This window comes from Panthera uncia, chromosome B4 (genome assembly GCF_023721935.1).
Source record: "Panthera uncia isolate 11264 chromosome B4, Puncia_PCG_1.0, whole genome shotgun sequence".
In the NCBI taxonomy this organism is placed as follows: Eukaryota; Metazoa; Chordata; class Mammalia; order Carnivora; family Felidae; genus Panthera; species Panthera uncia.
The window spans coordinates 112,533,592-112,550,633 of record NC_064809.1 but is presented as its reverse complement, the minus strand read 5'-3'; the positions used below and the strand labels follow the sequence as shown (position 1 = coordinate 112,550,633).

Here is a 17,042-nt window from a genome sequence, read left to right as displayed (position 1 = left end):
TGATGGGAAGACCTAAGCCCTTCCATCGGTTCTAACGGTGGAAAAGGAAGTCCAAGATCATGGTCTTTTGTTTGCTTTTTCTATTTTTGGTTTTCGTTTTGTGCATGAATAAGTAGTATAATTTAGTAAGTAAGTTGTCTAGGATTACTAAAATTAGGACATTCCTAGAATTTGCAGATGACTCTCCTTCAAAATTATGCTAAGAAGTCTGATTGCCACACAATGCCTAGTACTGTTGCAGAATATATACGTATGATTGGAATTCCTATAAATTGAAGGAATTTCACCCTAATCACCCATGCATGTCTTGAGCTGCTTACTGTTTGCAATTCTTCTATTCTTGCTTTTTGGCTACAAATTACTTAGCTCCATCAGCAACAATTCAGTGTATTGTGGGCAGTATATAGGGATGCATATTTATATCATTGATATTTGCCACTTGTTCATTCATTGGTTATCTGCAGTACTGGCTACAAATATTTGAGACGCAGAACTTAAAACAGAAAATTCTATATACTCTTAACCTCTGTGGATCGAGGGGGACTTGATCATTTTATTTCAGTTGTGGAAAACCTTAATCCTGTTGAGACGTATAGCAGTTAAGATCACAGACTAGAACTCAACAGACTCTAGGTTCAAATCAAGGCTTTGTGACTTAGTAGCTGCGTGACCTTGGCAAGTTAAGTCACATAACTTTTCTGTTCCTTAGTTTCATTATCTGAAAAATGGGAATAACAGTACGACACAGAGTACTCAACCAGTGCAACTTGTAATGACAGTGACAACTTGTATCTTTAAATGAGTGGGATGTCCATAACTGCAACGGTGCCAGGCACAAAGTTCTGTATTTTAACATACATATTTTGCTGCTACACCTGCTACCACAAGTGGTACCTGTGTTATAGTTTATGATACCAGGGTTCCACGAGAGGACACTGAAAATCAGTAAAACCTAACTTGAAATCTATATAAGTGATAGACACAATAGCATAAATGGTGTCAGGTTTTATTACCAAACCGATTTCACCCACAATATAACCAAACTACTCACTAAGAGTCCTAGTATGATTCCCTTCATGAATATTGGACCAGCCTTGGAGCACAGCAGAAAGCAGATGGAGGGTCTTCAACATCCTATCACATCTTTCTGCAAGCCTCCCCTGCTTCCGAACTACATGCTCTCCAAGCCCCCAAGTACCCTTATTTTGTCCTAAGTCCTTTACCGTAATACTCACCAGTATTTACCATGATAGTCACCCACGAATTCTTTCTCTAGGACCTTCTACCCCTAGCTATGTGTAAGGAGAAAAAATTTACAATTTTATTTCTTTTACAATTTACAATTACTTGTATATAGCTATTAACATCTTAAGAGTCTCAGAAGTATTTCTATTCTCAAAAGAAAGTTTTTATCAAAAGTTCTAATTACTGGAAATTTAGGCAGAGTAAGAAAACTAAGTAAAAAAAAATTAAGCAGTCTAGAACACCATAGCACTTATTTTGGAAAATGGCCTTAATTAAGTTCCATTAGCATTATTTTCATAGTTTGTTCTGTTTTGAAACAATGCAGTTTTGCTTGACCTAACTTTTCTCCACAACAGCTCCTGCGGTAGCAGAGACCCCAATGTTTGAGTGAAAGGAGGAAAGAAAAGGAGGGGAGAGGCAGAAATTAGCTCTGTATGCCCAGAAAGAGAGCGTATGTGTGTGTATAACATTTTACTTTGGAGGAGATGCTGATACTCAATAATCACTGTTAATTAAACGACTGCCTTTTCTTGGGGGGGGTAATAAAATATGATTATTATTCATAATGAATTCATACCTAGTCAAAATTTGAGACCTAGAGAGACCATTCCTAAAGTCCAGGGCAAACCTGAGGACTGAGCATGCTTAAACCTGAAGAACCCTGTTAGTATTTCAAATTTACCATAATCTTTGATTTTTCTAGCACAAATATCCCTTGCCCAAAGAAAAGTTACTGGATTAAACCACACATTTCATCTCCTGACTCATTATAAGAAGAATTTTAGGGGATTTCTATCAAGGTCATAAAATTATCAATATTCAAAAACTATAGTGTCTAAGTCAGGAGAATATAAATAAAATAGAAATTCACGACCCATGAAAATATAAACACAGTTACACAGACCATGATTGTTATGGCTAAACTTTAGGTCTATCTCTGAGTTACTTGGGAACCAAAGAGAAGAAAGGAACAGCATCTGCTACAGTTATCAGAAAGGATAATAGATACTATTTCCACCCAGAGAAGCAAAGCTCTTCCTGCAGCAGGGCTCCACAAGAAATTTTTGAAGTGGACTTTGTGGCCTTGAGTAACAGAGCGAACAGGATCCTTGGCTCCAGGACCTCAGGCCAGGGCCCACAATGCTTGGGAGTTTCTGCAAAATTCCATCAGATCACAAGTTCCCCGGGTGGGACAGGGGGCTTATATTCAATTTACAAAAGCAACACATGGACATGATTTTCTAAACCCACATCTGCTACCTAGATGATGAATTCAAATGAACTTTAAAGAGTTCAGACTACTTTTACATATTGAAAGAAATCCAATTAAAGGCCCAAAACAGAGAATTTGTGGGAGGGGGAGGGGGAGGAAGGAGAGGAGGAGGAGGAGGAGGAGGAGGAAAAGGAGGAGGAAGAGGAGGAGGAGGAAGAGGAGGAGGAGGAAGAGGAGGAAGAGGAGGAGGAGGAAGAGGAGGAGGAGGAAGAGGAGGAGGAGGAAGAGGGGGAGGAAGAGGAAGAGGAGGAGGAAGAGGAAGAGGGGGGGAAAGGAAGGGGAGGAAGAGGGGGAGGAGGAGGAAGAGGGGGAGGAGGAGGAGGAAGAGGAGGAGGAGGAAGAGGGGGAGGAGGAAGAAAAGGAGGAGGAAGAAAAGGAGGAGGAGGAAGAGGGGGAGGAGGGGGAGGAGGGGGAGGAGGAGGAGTAGGAGGAGGGGGGAGGAGGAGAAGGAGGAGGAGGGGGAGGAGGAAGAGGAGGAGACAACGACCACCCCACGAAGAACCTGAAAAACTATGTTTGGTTTTTCTTTCTAGAAGGCTATTCTCTATAGCAAACATCTCTTCCAAAATTTCCCTCCTTCCAGATGATAAAGCTATACAATTTTTAACCACTTTTTTCATGTACGCCTGACATAAAATAAACTGTATGTATTTTAAGTATGGAATTTGGTACAATTCGATATATATATATATATCTGTAAAACCATCACCACAACCGAGATAATATACATACCCATCTTCACCTGAAGTCTTTGCCTGCCCCTTTGCCATCCCTTCCTCCCACCATGCCTAAACCCCTCACCCCAGCTAGCCACTCACGTGCTTTCAATTTTTAATGCTACGTGATTTAAAAAAGCAAAACACACACACACACAAAAAGCAAACAAAAAAACCCACCTGTTTTTTAACCAAAAACTAAAATCTATACTTAACACTATTGTTTTGCATGTGTTCCATAGTCATGCCCTGGATCTTCCAGACCAACCCATCACCTTATGTTCTCTCTAAAATTATACACTATAGGAAGTCGAATACCATGACTTCCGGTTCGTTCTCGCAGAGGAGGCTGTATCAAGGTGGCATGCGGAGTTCACTCGAGAAAGATGGAGTGACCACCCTGGAGGCTTCACCTTCCGGGGCAATTTTCTGGAGATAAAATAGCCACATTCTGAAACCAAGTGACTGCACCGGGTACTTCTTAGCCTCTGTTTGGGGAGAAACATGAACCCAGACTCTCAGACAAGAACTTTGGCCACTCTGAGAAATCAGGAGATTCTGTCAATGTAGGATGTGCGAAAACAGAAGGAATGGGGGCGGGGCTGGGGGGGGATCCACCAGCACAGTCTCTGACCTTGAGAAACTTGGCTACTAAAGTTAAGACATGCAAATAACCCACAGGAGGAAGAAGAGATAAGAGCTAAGGGCTGCGAAACAAAGTCTCAGGATATCCCAGGGAGAGCTACGTCTGTCTGTCTCGTCTGTCTCAGTGCAGCTGAGTCGTCATCATCAGGACAATAACAGCAACAAGGCCTAACATCCCCCAAATGCTTTCACATACCCAGGCCCCAGCAGTGCCCCACAACAGTGCTGTGAAGAAACAGGGCTACTGATCTCCCTCGGAAGGTTAGGAAATTGAGGTTTAGGTAGGTCAAATGACCCTGAGGAGAGCAGAGCGGGGACCGGAAAGTGTTGTCTTCTGATTCCAGGGCCATTGCTCTTTCTCCTTCCCCAGACAGCATCCTCAAGAGGTGATGGAACATGGCAACAACCTCGGAGCCTCCCCCGCAGAACCAAAAACATCGTTCTAACAAGGGTTCAATGACACATTTGGGTAAGAGGTGCCCTGAGATCGATCCTTGGACCTGGGGGACCACACACGTGGTGACCAGGTGCCACGGCAGAGTATAGACATACTCCAATGGTCCTAAGGTGAACAATATTTCAAAGGTACCAGAGATGCTCACCACTTCATGAAACTCCAAATTATCCCTTAAGAAAAGAGTAGGACAATTGATAATACTACTATTAATTATATTCAGGTTACTTATCGAGTAAGTTTACATTCTTACATATAAGGCTTCCCTGGGGTGAAATGTATCTATCATCACCATCATCATGATAAGTGCCTGATAATGCCTGGCATGCAGTCAGCCTCAAAAGATATCGGTGGAATGAATGAATGACGTCAACAGGCCACACCACAGAATTCTTTATTTCTACTGTTAAACATTCTGACAGGAAATTTATTTGTCCCCAAGTCATGGTAGAATAATCACGGTCAACAATGAGGCAATCCTTTCCAAATCAGATAGCTTTAAAGAACTTGTTACAAACATGTATTTCTTTCTATTAAAGTCTTCTGAGAATGGATCTAATTTGTTTTATTTTCTTGGAGGAAATCTATCCCTGAGCTTGAGAGACTGCTATGCGATTTTAAAGGGAAAAACAAAACAAAATTCAGTCTGCTAAGAGGCGAAGTACAAGGATCTTTAAGCAGACATACTACACACAGGGACAGATGAACCTGCTTCTTTCAAAGCAGCCCTGTTGGGAAGCTGTAAATATATTCCAGTGACACTGGTTTTGAGCAACACACCTGCAGAATGCCTCTTTTGGAACTACCTTTACCTCTGTGATCAGTTTAGTGGCATTAAAAAAAAAGAAAAACTCGTCATATTGCTTTACGGTCCTGGCCATCTTTTAACCAAAAATGACTCTAGCCAGTTTGATTACCACCTGTGTGGCAGACTTAGTCATGAAGTGTTCTTGGCCAGAATCAAGTCAAACCCACCTTCTAAGGATGAATACCATCAGCATAAAAATCTTCAGCAAAATGCACCAAGGGCTCTAAAGACAAATTCCAAAGGGAGACTTCAAAGATACCTTGAACAACATCACGGGATGGCCTGTGTAGCCTCTCGAGGCGAACTCATACACAATTCTGTACAAACTGGAATCTAAAGAGTCAAGACAGTCTTGTACGTAACAACTGCATTAGGTCTTAGCCATCTTTATATTATTCCCTTGGAACAGTGCCCTGTACATAGTAGGACATGTAGCAAATTCTTTTCAAAATAGATTTCCCTTGGGAATAATCAAACTATGAAATTACCACCAGTAACAGCAGGGTCTCCAACCACCAGACATTTTTTTCTAAGGAGGAAATGCAGTGTTCTATTTCATCATTGTCAAAAGTAGTTTTTAAGAGTAACAGACCATCCTATACTGCCTCCTATATCCACTGGCAAATAGGAAAAGTGTCCTTCCAAAATGGTGTCTTTTAAAGAAGAAATCTTTATTTTTAAACCACTGAAATGTAGGTTGAAGAGATTTCAAAATCTACGAAAAAGCATGGGCATCGACAGCATTCTTTTGTAAATTTTGAGCAACTCACCATCAAGATAAGAATGAAAAAATTACAGGAGACCTTCCACCATGACACAGGTAATGGAATTAACATTTAGAATGTGGCTACGGTGCATTAAGTACCGTGCAACATGTAATCTTCAGGAAACCCAACAGAAGAGGTACAGCCATTCTCACTTCTACAGATACAGCAGCTTGAAACTCTAAGAAGTTAAATACAGATATACAAGCTAACACATTAAAAGGCAGAGCTAAGGTTCAAACTCAGGCTTGTCAGAATCCAAAACCTTGTCCTTTACCCCTTAAGCTTGAAGTCCATCCCAGAAGTCTAAAGCAGAAGGCCCATTGGCCAGCTGTGTGTCACCAAGAACAGTGATTTGATAAAAATGAAAAAACTTGACAATGTTGGGGCGGGGGGATGGGTGAAACAGGGGATGGGGATTAAGAAGGGCACTAGTTGTGATGAGCACTGGGTGTTGCAGGAAGTGCTGAATCACCATATTGCACACCTGCAACTAACATTACACTGCACGTTAACTAACTGGAATTTAAATAAAAACGAAAAAACTAAACTAATTAACTAAAAAGTGAACAAATAGATAAATAAAATAGAACCACATGATCTAACAATTCCACTTCTGGGTATTAAAAAACAAACAAACAGAAAGGACTTGCCAATGTTCAAAAATAAGGGGCTTTACGGGGCACTTTGGTGGCTCAGTTGGTTAACCGACTCTCAGTTTCAGCTCAGGTCATGATCTCAGGGTGTGTGAGATCAAGCCCTGGGTCGGGCTCTGCACTGGCAATGCACAGCCTGCTCGGGATCCTCTCTCTCCTTCTCTCTCTGACCCTCCCCCCACACTCAAAATAAATAAACTTAAAAAAAAATTAAAGTAAGGGGTTTTATATAAATTATGGATTTGTACTTCTCGTATATCAAATTCACTGCACTCATCTATCTGCCTACACAGGCCGGGCAGATAATGCCTTTAGGTCTGTGACCCCTGCCATTCTCTGTTGCCTCCCCAACACTTTCTTTTAAGGCAAAAACCAAAACTAATATTCCACCCATATCTTACCTGGGTATTTCACAGGAACTTAGAATCATACCACTGTGATGAAGTAGACCATAACTACTGAGGTCAAGTGCAAGCCTTTTATACAGAATTGAAGGCCAAAGAGTTAAGTGACCAGTTCATCGCACAAGAAATAGGACTAGATCTTGAATGTTCTTAATCTTGTCTGCTCTGCTACCCAGCTCCTCTTTGATAGCCAAACATATGTCTGAGTTAATGACCTACAAAGTGGGGTATCACTATTCCTCCGAAATTCTGTTTGATACTATTTTTTTTTTTCAACGTTTTTTATTTATTTTTGGGACAGAGAGAGACAGAGCGTGAACGGGGTAGGGGGAGAGAGAGAGGGAGACACAGAATCGGAAACAGGCTCCAGGCTCCGAGCCATCAGCCCAGAGCCTGACGCGGGGCTCGAACTCACGGACCGCGAGATCGTGACCTGGCTGAAGTCGGACGCTTAACCGACTGCGCCACCCAGGCGCCCCCTCTGTTTGATACTATTAGCATGAGCTTGCGTTTCTAATAATCACTGCTTGTACTGCCAAAACTTCACATCTATTTTCTTTTATTCACCAAAGCACTCCTATGCACAAATCACTCTGCTTTTACGGATCCACTCCTTGGCCTCCCTTCCTGTTCGGCCAGAAGCTGCCAGCAGCACTTGTGGTTGAATACCTCGGGGTAAAAGAAGGTGTGAAGAAAGCTCCAAAGAGCACTCTTCACTTCTCACTCACAGGTCGAGGACTGGAAGATGATACCAGTGGGTAACTCAAGCCTACTACCCTCCGGAGAAGACATCGTTTTAATTCTGAAGTTTTTACAGTTTTATTAGTCAGAGAAAATCAGTTTGAGTCATTCTCAATTATGATATAAATGCTAAAGCATATTCCAATCATATAAGCTGGCAAAGCTTCTTGTCCTTACTTGCAAAGGTACTGAGTTGATCAAATTTAAGTTTTAAAACCTTGTCTCCTGGACCAGGAGAAGATACTAAAGAGACAGCTTGTCAAACTGCAAGTTATTTTTAGAGGTGTTTGTAGCATATGCATTAGCAAACATAGTTCCTATTTTTTTTTAAAAGCGAAACGTCACGTTGGACTCATTCCAATGTTTCTATATGTGACTGAAGCCAGAAACAGCATTTGTGAAAATACCACTCTTGAGGGAAGTACACCACATTAATAATGAGTTGGGCCTGAAAAGATTTTAGGATTTCAAAGTAAGCAGTTTCCATGCTTCTCTAATAAATCAAGAGAGAATAGATACTCACTTTACTAAGCAGGAGAAAATTTTAGATTTCTACCAAAATGATATTTCTTTGCCATCTGTCTTCATTCCCGACCTGATTTCTTTCTGGTCGTCTTGAACGAATATCCATTCTTACGTCCTTAACTGTCTTGCAAGGTAGCCAGGCCAACTGGCTTTCCCACTGGACTGCAAATCACTCTGGAACCCTGTGTTCTAGCAACAACTGCGTATCTGACATCAAATACCAGAGATCTGCTACAGGTGCTTCATCAATCTCTTCATCTCCTTCTGTTTGGCTTCAGGTGTCTGCAGAACTATAAAATGGCACTCTGGCACATAACCCAGGTTTTGAAGGTGCCCTCATGTCCACCAAGGGACAAGCCATGGCAGTGTGGATTACTGGGTGGGATTACTTCCTGCTGATGCTCTGAGACTGTACAGGGGTTGACAGCAAAGTCTGGGGACTCAGAAAGCCTGACTCCAGAGCCCAGCTCTGCCATTCTCCAATCTCTAAGTGTGCAACCTTGGGAAAGTCACTTAACCTCTCTGCGCTTTAGCCACCTCAGCTCTAAAACAAAACTGCTAAGAGGGTTAAACATTAGTAGGTATTTAAAGGACTTAGCACAGCTCCTGGCATACAGCAAGATTCAATATTTATTATTTATCCATTTTTGGTGCCTTCACTGGCATGCCCTGGATATGAGCAAAATTTTGTCAGTTAGCCTGACTACATTTAGTGCCTTGATTCTTGAAGGAAACAACAATGTCAAACCCATTAATATAATTTTCTAGGTTTTCAGTCAGACATCTCTAGGGCATAAATCACCGTGTGGGACCAGCCACGAAGAACCACACTGCAGGTGCTTTGGAAAGTCACACTAAATCTTACAAAGCAGAGGTTATGATTCCCGCACGCCCTGCAGCAGGAATTCAGTGATGTGGCTTGCTATCATGCCCTGACTGATGACTGCTATTGCTCACATCCAGAGCGTCGCACGTGACAGATGACAGTGACATGGCTGCACGTGCCCATGGGCACGCCTGGGTTTTACAAATGCCAAAATACTTTTGCAAGAAAGTAAAGCAAACCATGGCTTGGGGGAAGTTCAGGATTTTACTTGTTTGTTAGTTTTTGAGGGTTTCCTTATTGCGATAGTCCTAAACGTATTTTACAAACACAAGAGAAAGGAAATCAGCCATTTTTCTCTGGCCTCCATTTCTAGTAAAAAGATGATTCAACATTGCTGTTGAAGAGCAAGCATCAATTAACCTTATTTGGGGGCTTAAAGTTACAATTTATAGAGTTTTACTTTTTTATGAGTATGAAGAGACTTGCTACATTTCAGACTCATCACTGCTTTGCCTTTGATCAGGTCTTTGTAATTATTCCAATAAGGAAGACACTTTGTGTCTTTCTCATACACAGATGCTACTCCATTTGATTTACTCAGTGTTTAAAATTTACTAATAAACAAAATTAAAAATAAAACAGAAAAATTATAACATCAAAGGCCCATTTCTGCGAAGCAGCATAAAATAATGCCTAAGAATTCAGATTTCAGTGACAGACAGATGTGGGTTTGTGGACAAGAAACTTCACCCCTCTATATTTCAGTTTCCTCACCTGTATGGGGACAACAGTAGTGCCTAAGTTTTGTAAGGCTGGCAGCACCAGAGTGATGCCTGGTGCAAAATGTGGCTGAGTAAAAGACAAGTGAAGGAGAAGGAATGGAAGAAATGGAAAAAGGCAGGGAAGCAGGAGAAAAGGGAGTTAGCCAGGACTCCCCAAATTACACAAATAGTGGCTAAAATCCAGGCTTTTGGCCAGGATTTGGCCTCTAAAATAGCACAACTTGATTTTCTTTATTAGGTAGATCTTCCATATTCAATAAAGGAGAGAGAAAAGTGTAAAGAACCCCCTTGACATACCACCAAACTTCAACAACTGTTGCTTCCTACCATTCTGATTTCATCTACTTCCCTAAACACACTTTTGTGTTTTCTTTTGACGGCATAGTTTCAAAGAAAATCTCAAGGCATAATATCAACTCAACAGTAAGTGTTCCTGGAGGTAAAGACTTTAAAAAAAAATAATCACAGGGGCACCTGGGCAGCTCAGTCGGTTAAGAGTCGACTCTTGATCTCGGCTCAGTTCTTGATCTCAGGGTGGGGAGTTCAGGCCCTGCACTGGGCTCCATGCTGGGTGTGAAGCATACTTAAAAAAAAAAAAAAAGTCACAATACCACTATCAGATCAATAAAACTATCAATAATTTCTTAAATAACACATAATAGAGTTGTGTTTCATTTTCTCCTATTGTTTAAAAAAAAGAAAGGTATTTTTATATTATTTTTCTTCAAATCAAGTTCCAAACAAGGTTCACACATGGCATTTGGCTTATAGGTCTCTAAGTTTCGTAACATATAACCATTACCCCTTCCTACACCCTACTTTTGTCTCATAACATTTATTTGCTGAAGAAATTGGGTCATTTGTTTTGTAGAACTTCCCACACTCAGGACTGGGCTGATCTGTAGCCTTGTGGTGGTATTTAACATGTCCCTCTGTCTCCTGTATTTCCTGTAAACTAGCAGGTAGATATGGAAACTTGGTAAGATTCTGGTTCTAATATGTGCCGAAGGGATGTGGGCAGAATACTGCACAAGTGGTATTGTTTCTTTTCAATCAGATCATGTCAGGAGGAGTATAATGTTTGGCTATTCTACTTTTAGTGACGCTGAGACTGATCAGTGGGTTCAAATGTCGTCAAGCTGATTCTCAATTACAAAGCACCAATTTCACTTAAGATTTTAGCATCCGTTAATGACTGTTGCCTAGCTCCATTATTTCATTAGATGCTGCAAGACAGTGGTTTTCTATTTCTAGCTCCCTTCTGCATTTATTAGCTGTCATTCTCTATAAAGAACTTACCTGCCCTGGCACTTCCTTTTGTGGGGGGGCGATGAGAATGGAGGGTGCACCCTGAGGCGTCAGGCACACCACGGACGTGCAAGGTGGTGGGGTGCTGCCTGCCCAACCCCGAATGGTGCACTCTGCCCCTCTACGGCACATGAATCTGCACCTAATCATGTTGTCGCCAAGTCCCGTTTCTGGTATTTTGTGTTTCAGCCGAAGAAGATGATGTCTTCAGGGGAAACCGTCTACTGTGGACAGGTATTCAAGAAACCCCCTTACGGGTGAAGAACTCTGGTACCTGGCTGTGCTATGGCTCTCGCAGGGGCACCCACGCCAGGGGAGCACCGGAACCTGACCACTGCAGGTGCTGTCACCCAGTGCCAGGGAGGCATGGGCACCCCGCACCGCACCCGGGCCCACTCCATCCAGATCATGAAGGTGGAGGAGACTGCGGCCAGCAAGTGCTGCCAACAGGCAGTCAAGCAGTTCCATGACTCTGAGATCAACTTCTGGCTGCCACACCGGGTCCCAACGTGCCACCACAAGCCCCACTTCCCCACCAAGAGGTCCAACGTTTTTTTTCAGATGCAGAGCCTCCTTGTCCCCAGGTCTGCCCAAATTCCCTGGGAAAACCAAGAAAAAAGAACTTACCCTGAAGTACTGGCTGTGTGTGCGTGTGTGTGAACACTCGTATCTTCCTTTCTTCCTTATACCGCAAGGAGCATACTCTGTAAACACCTCGCCATTTTACTTGTATAGTTAACAATGGATCCCGAAGATGACATCATGGCAAGATGTAGACGTTTTCCTGGTTCCTTCTTATAACTGCATATTATGCCTCTTTATGAACGTACCATTTGGTTATTTCAACCATTCCTCTATTGATGGATATTTGGAAGGTTTCTAATATTGGACTATTACAAACAATATTGTACTAACTTGTGTCTGTACCATTGTAGATTTGGGGCACAACATTTAAATGAACTGTTCTATCCTCTCTTAAGTTAAACATGCCATCTTAAAAATGGTATTTTCAATGCATTACATTTAACAAAAAGAGGCTGAAACCCAAGATACGATATGGCAGAGAGTAAAGCTTTTTGTTTTTTGTTTCCTTATTTTTAAATGTTTCTTTCTTTATTTTGAGAAAGAGAGGGTGTGTGTAGGCATATGGGGGAGGGGCAGAGAGAGAGAGAGAGAGAGAGAATCCCATGCAGGCTCCACACTGGCAGTGCAGAGCCCGACATGCAGCTCAGTCCCACAAACCATGAGATCGTCACGCCTGACCAAAATCAAGAGTGGGACGCTTAACCAACTGAGCCACCCAGGCGCCCCAGAGAGTTTTTTAAAGTGCAGTCCATTATACACCTGCATCACAATCAGTCTCCTGGAGTATGTGACAAAAATGTGAATTTCTAAGCCCACCTTCAGGCCTTCTGAACAGTTGGGTGTGAGATTCCCTGATATAGTGGGGAAATTGCTGTACTCAGAATGGAAAGACTGCCCTCTGGGTTCAGTCGTGAGATCTGAGCCAACAAGACCAGCCCTGGGTTCTTTAGGAATGATTCTTCATATGCTGGAGATAACAAATACCTTCCCTACCAACTTCACGGGATTTCTGTGTAGTTCAAATGCAATTATGTGTGAGAAATCAGTTTGAAAACTAAAGTAAAATTAAAATGTTAACATCTAGCAATAGGAAAGGCTTTTGCTCAAGCAATATCCCCATCTTCTCCCTCAACAAATATCCTACTTATACATTTAATGGTAAAGACCCATAATTTTCCCTAAATGCCCACATTCCTTCCTTGATTCATTTTTGAAAGTTCACGTAAAATAACTTAGCCAGTTGGCATCCAAAATGCATTCTTTATACAAGACACACTACTCTTCAGGAATACCCACTCACCTCTGTCTAGGATACCATAAGGCAGTCATGACAAAACCTTGATCCAACACAGAGAGGAAAAGTAACTCAAGGCCACCACGGGTCTGCCTTTGATTAATTTTATACAAAGGTGGAAAACGCCTGATGCTTCAGAAATCATTGCCAGTAATGAGACACACAAAGAAAGAAAGAAAAGCCCAACCTACCATCAGTGTCCTAAAGAAGAATTTGTTCTGCCATAATTTGGTGCATGGTGTACTTTCAGTCTGGTTCTATGAAGCCAATAAATCCAGACAGGTTCAGAGTCTGTTTATTTTTAAATGACAGGCAAAACCACTATAATTTTTGTCTTCTTTCCAAAGGAGAAGACTATGCACTGTTCAGTAGTAGTTTTTTCTTAAGGATCCGGAACAGTTCCTACCATGTGACTGTGAAAGTCATTCCTCCAATACAGGGCTTGCAGTACAAGGTATGGTCAAACAATGTACAGGGGTAAATATGAAAGCTTTCAAAAGAAGAGGGGGGGGTGGCTGGGAAGAAGCACTGGTGTTTTTTACATCTACCCTGAGGGAAAAAAAAAACTTTAGTTAACACCTATTGATGAGTCAAAGAAATAAAAAAACACCCCTGATGCAAGACGACAAAGCTTTAGACGACTTTTCAACTGTTGGATCCAAGTAAAACATTAAACATCCATTTTCAGAACGCACGTTAGGGGTTAGGTTTTTAGTGGATAATTGATTTTAAATGGCCTACTCTCCGAATCAGGAATTTACTAATCACAGATGGAGGTGCTACTGGGATCGGGGTGTGTCAAACCAGAGCCCCTCTTCTCTATGAGCTGTGGCCTCAGAAACAAGTATCCTTTTCTTTTTTTTTTTTTTTTTTTCTCATTAAACTTTTGTTTTAATGGGTCTCAAAATTCTGTGACAGATTTTTGGTCAAAGTTGTTTCCATTAAAAAGTACTGATTTTAAAAACTAATAACTTAAAACTGCCACACACAAAAAAAACAAATGGTCCACAAAACATTCTCCTTTCCTTCTGAAGGTTTTACGATGCATTGTTATCATTAACCAGTCTTTTACTATTAAACTTAAATGGCCAATTGACACAAACAGTTCTGAGACCGTTCTTCCACCACTGATTAAGACTGGGGTGGCAGGTATTGGGGATAATATTCATTTAGCCTTCTGAGCTTTCTGGGCAGACTTGGTGACCTTGCCAGCTCCAGCTGCCTTCTTGTCCACTGCTTTGATGACACCCACAGCAACCGTCTGTCTCATGTCACGAACAGCAAAACGGCCCAGAGGAGGATAGTCAGAGAAGCTCTCAACACACATGGGCTTGCCAGGAACCATATCAACAATGGCAGCATCACCAGATTTTAAGAACTTGGGACCATCTTCCAGCTTTTTTCCAGAACGACGGTCAATCTTCTCCTTCAGCTCAGCAAACTTGCAGGCGATGTGAACTGTGTGACAGTCCAGCACAGGTGCATATCCGGCACTGATTTGGCCTGGATGGTTCAGGATAATCACCTGAGCTGTGAAGCCAGCTGCTTCCATTGGTGGGTCATTTTTGCTATCACCGGCCACATTGCCACGATGAACATCTTTGACAGATACGTTCTTGACATTGAAGCCCACATTGTCCCCAGGTAGAGCCTCACTCAAAGCTTCATGGTGCATTTCAACAGACTTTACTTCAGTTGTAACATTGACTGGAGCAAAAGTGACCACCATGCCTGGCTTAAGAACACCGGTCTCCACTCGACCCACAGGGACAGTACCAATACCACCAATTTTGTAGACATCCTGGAGGGGCAGACGCAAGGGCTTGTCAGTTGGACGAGTAGGTGGCAGAATGCAATCCAGAGCTTCAAGCAGTGTGGTTCCACTGGCATTGCCATCTTTACGGGTGACTTTCCATCCCTTGAACCAAGGCATATTAGCACTTGGCTCCAGCATGTTGTCACCATTCCAACCAGAAATTGGCACAAATGCTATGGTGTCGGGGTTGTAGCCAATTTTCTTAATGTAGGTGCTGACTTCCTTAACGATTTCCTCGTATCTCTTCTGGCTGTAGGGTGGCTCAGTGGAATCCATTTTGTTAACACCGACAATAAGTTGTTTTACACCCAGTGTGTAAGCCAGAAGGGCATGCTCACGGGTCTGCCCATTCTTGGAGATACCTGCTTCAAATTCGCCAACACCAGCAGCAATGATCAGGACAGCACAGTCAGCCTGAGATGTGCCCGTAATCATATTTTTGATAAAGTCTCTGTGTCCTGGGGCATCAATGATGGTCACATAGTACTTGCTGGTCTCGAATTTCCACAGGGAGATATCAATGGTGATACCACGTTCACGTTCGGCTTTCAGTTTATCCAAGACCCAGGCATACTTTAAGGAGCCCTTTCCCATCTCAGCAGCCTCCTTCTCAAATTTTTCGATAGTTCTTTTGTCGATCCCACCACATTTGTAGATCACATGACCAGTAGTGGTAGACTTGCCCGAATCTACGTGTCCAATGATGACGATGTTGATATGAGTCTTTTCCTTTCCCATTTTGGTTTAGGTTTAGCGGTGGTTTTCACGACACCTGTGTTCTGGCGGCAAACCCGCTGCGAAAAAGCACAAGTATCCTTTTCTATATGAATGTTGATCTTCCAAGCACACGTTCAGGTACAGAGCAAACAGTGAAATCAAATTATTTTCTTTTCAGAAACACACTTCACAGTGGTACTGTATTTTGGTGAGGTGAAGTGTTATGTTTAGAAAAGGTAGAAGCAGGGGAATTATTCACTTTTCTCCCTCTTGGTGAGAAAGGTTTCACGAAGGGAAGGGGACTTCAGAAGGCCCTTAAAGCTCTGTAAGTGAGACCAGCTGACAGAACCGGACAGGGAAGATCGGCCCAGCCCAGACAGTGGGATACGGGTAGAGAGGATCCAGACTTACCGGTGGACAGTGGTGACAAAGCCTGCGTCACAGATCGACCCAGACCAGAGGGACAGGCAGGACACACACCAGAGTGATTAGAAATGAAAACATCGGGAAAACCCAAACAGTCTGTGGATGAGCCTGAAACTATGAGTGACACTCTTGGCCTTTATTCAAAATAACACTTGACATTTATTGAGGATTTGACTATGGGCTTTTTACTTTAAGAACTTTTATCTGGGTTAAATCCATAATCAGCAATCCTGTGATGGTGGTACTTTCTCATCTGCCCTTTTCAGGTGAGGAAACTGAGACACAGGGATAATTTATCCAACATGACACAGCCAGGAAGAAGCAAAAGCCAAGATTTTAGGCCTGGCATTCTGACTCCAGAGCCCATGATCTCAACCACCCCTCAATGCTGCCTCTCTAGAAGAAAACAAGGAGAGTTCCCATAGGATATATTGGAGTTGGAGAAGAATGGCACAGTTAGGCTGGTAGAAAGATGAATTCTTCCATGGTGTTCAGACCTGTTGTGGGAAGTAACAGAAGACACAAAGACTAAGGTCTGATAGGCAAAGTGGGAAATGGCCTAGCACTGACCAAAGAGTTAAACAGGGCTGAACGCTGAGGATATCATGTAAGATGATCACAGTTTCAGTATCCTTTGAAAAGTGGGATGCCAAGGATCCACCTCAGTCTGTGTCTGTGTTTTTGGTGAGGGAACAGCAGGTGAGAAAGGGCAGGGATGTCAGAGAGAAATGAAAAGAGCAAAGATGCGCGCAGTCCAGGGAGGCTGCCTAGTGTAACAGCAGGAACGGGAGATTTGGACCCAGGGACGATTGGGTTGAAACCTGGCACTTTCTCTTTATTTCTATGTGAGCGCATGTAAGTTAGCTCTCTGTGTCTTTGTTTCTGTACCAGAAAAGTAAGAGTTGTTGTTGTTGTTGTTTTAACTGAGAGCATTATATAGGATTAGATACATGATATATGCAAAAGTATTAGCATAGTGTTTGATATGTGTGAGGCATTCCAAAAATATTGGAAGGGAAGGGAAGGGAAGGGAAGGGAAGGGAAGGGAAGGGAAGGG

General features: G+C 42.4%; 2 protein-coding genes and 1 pseudogene across 5 annotated transcripts in view; 1 reads left to right on the top strand and 2 right to left on the bottom strand.

Moving 5' to 3' along the window:
- CRADD (CASP2 and RIPK1 domain containing adaptor with death domain) overlaps window positions 1–17,042 on the bottom strand; it is a 193,507-nt gene that overhangs the window by 71,924 nt on the left and 104,541 nt on the right. The window lies entirely within an intron of this gene.
- LOC125918361 (60S ribosomal protein L18a-like) lies at window positions 5,953–11,807 on the top strand (annotated as a pseudogene).
- On the bottom strand, window positions 13,935–15,595 carry LOC125919426 (elongation factor 1-alpha 1-like). Its single transcript, XM_049626097.1, has one exon. The coding sequence runs from the start codon at window positions 15,578–15,580 to the stop codon at window positions 14,192–14,194; it is 1,389 nt and encodes a 462-aa protein (XP_049482054.1). The 5' UTR covers window positions 15,581–15,595; the 3' UTR covers window positions 13,935–14,191.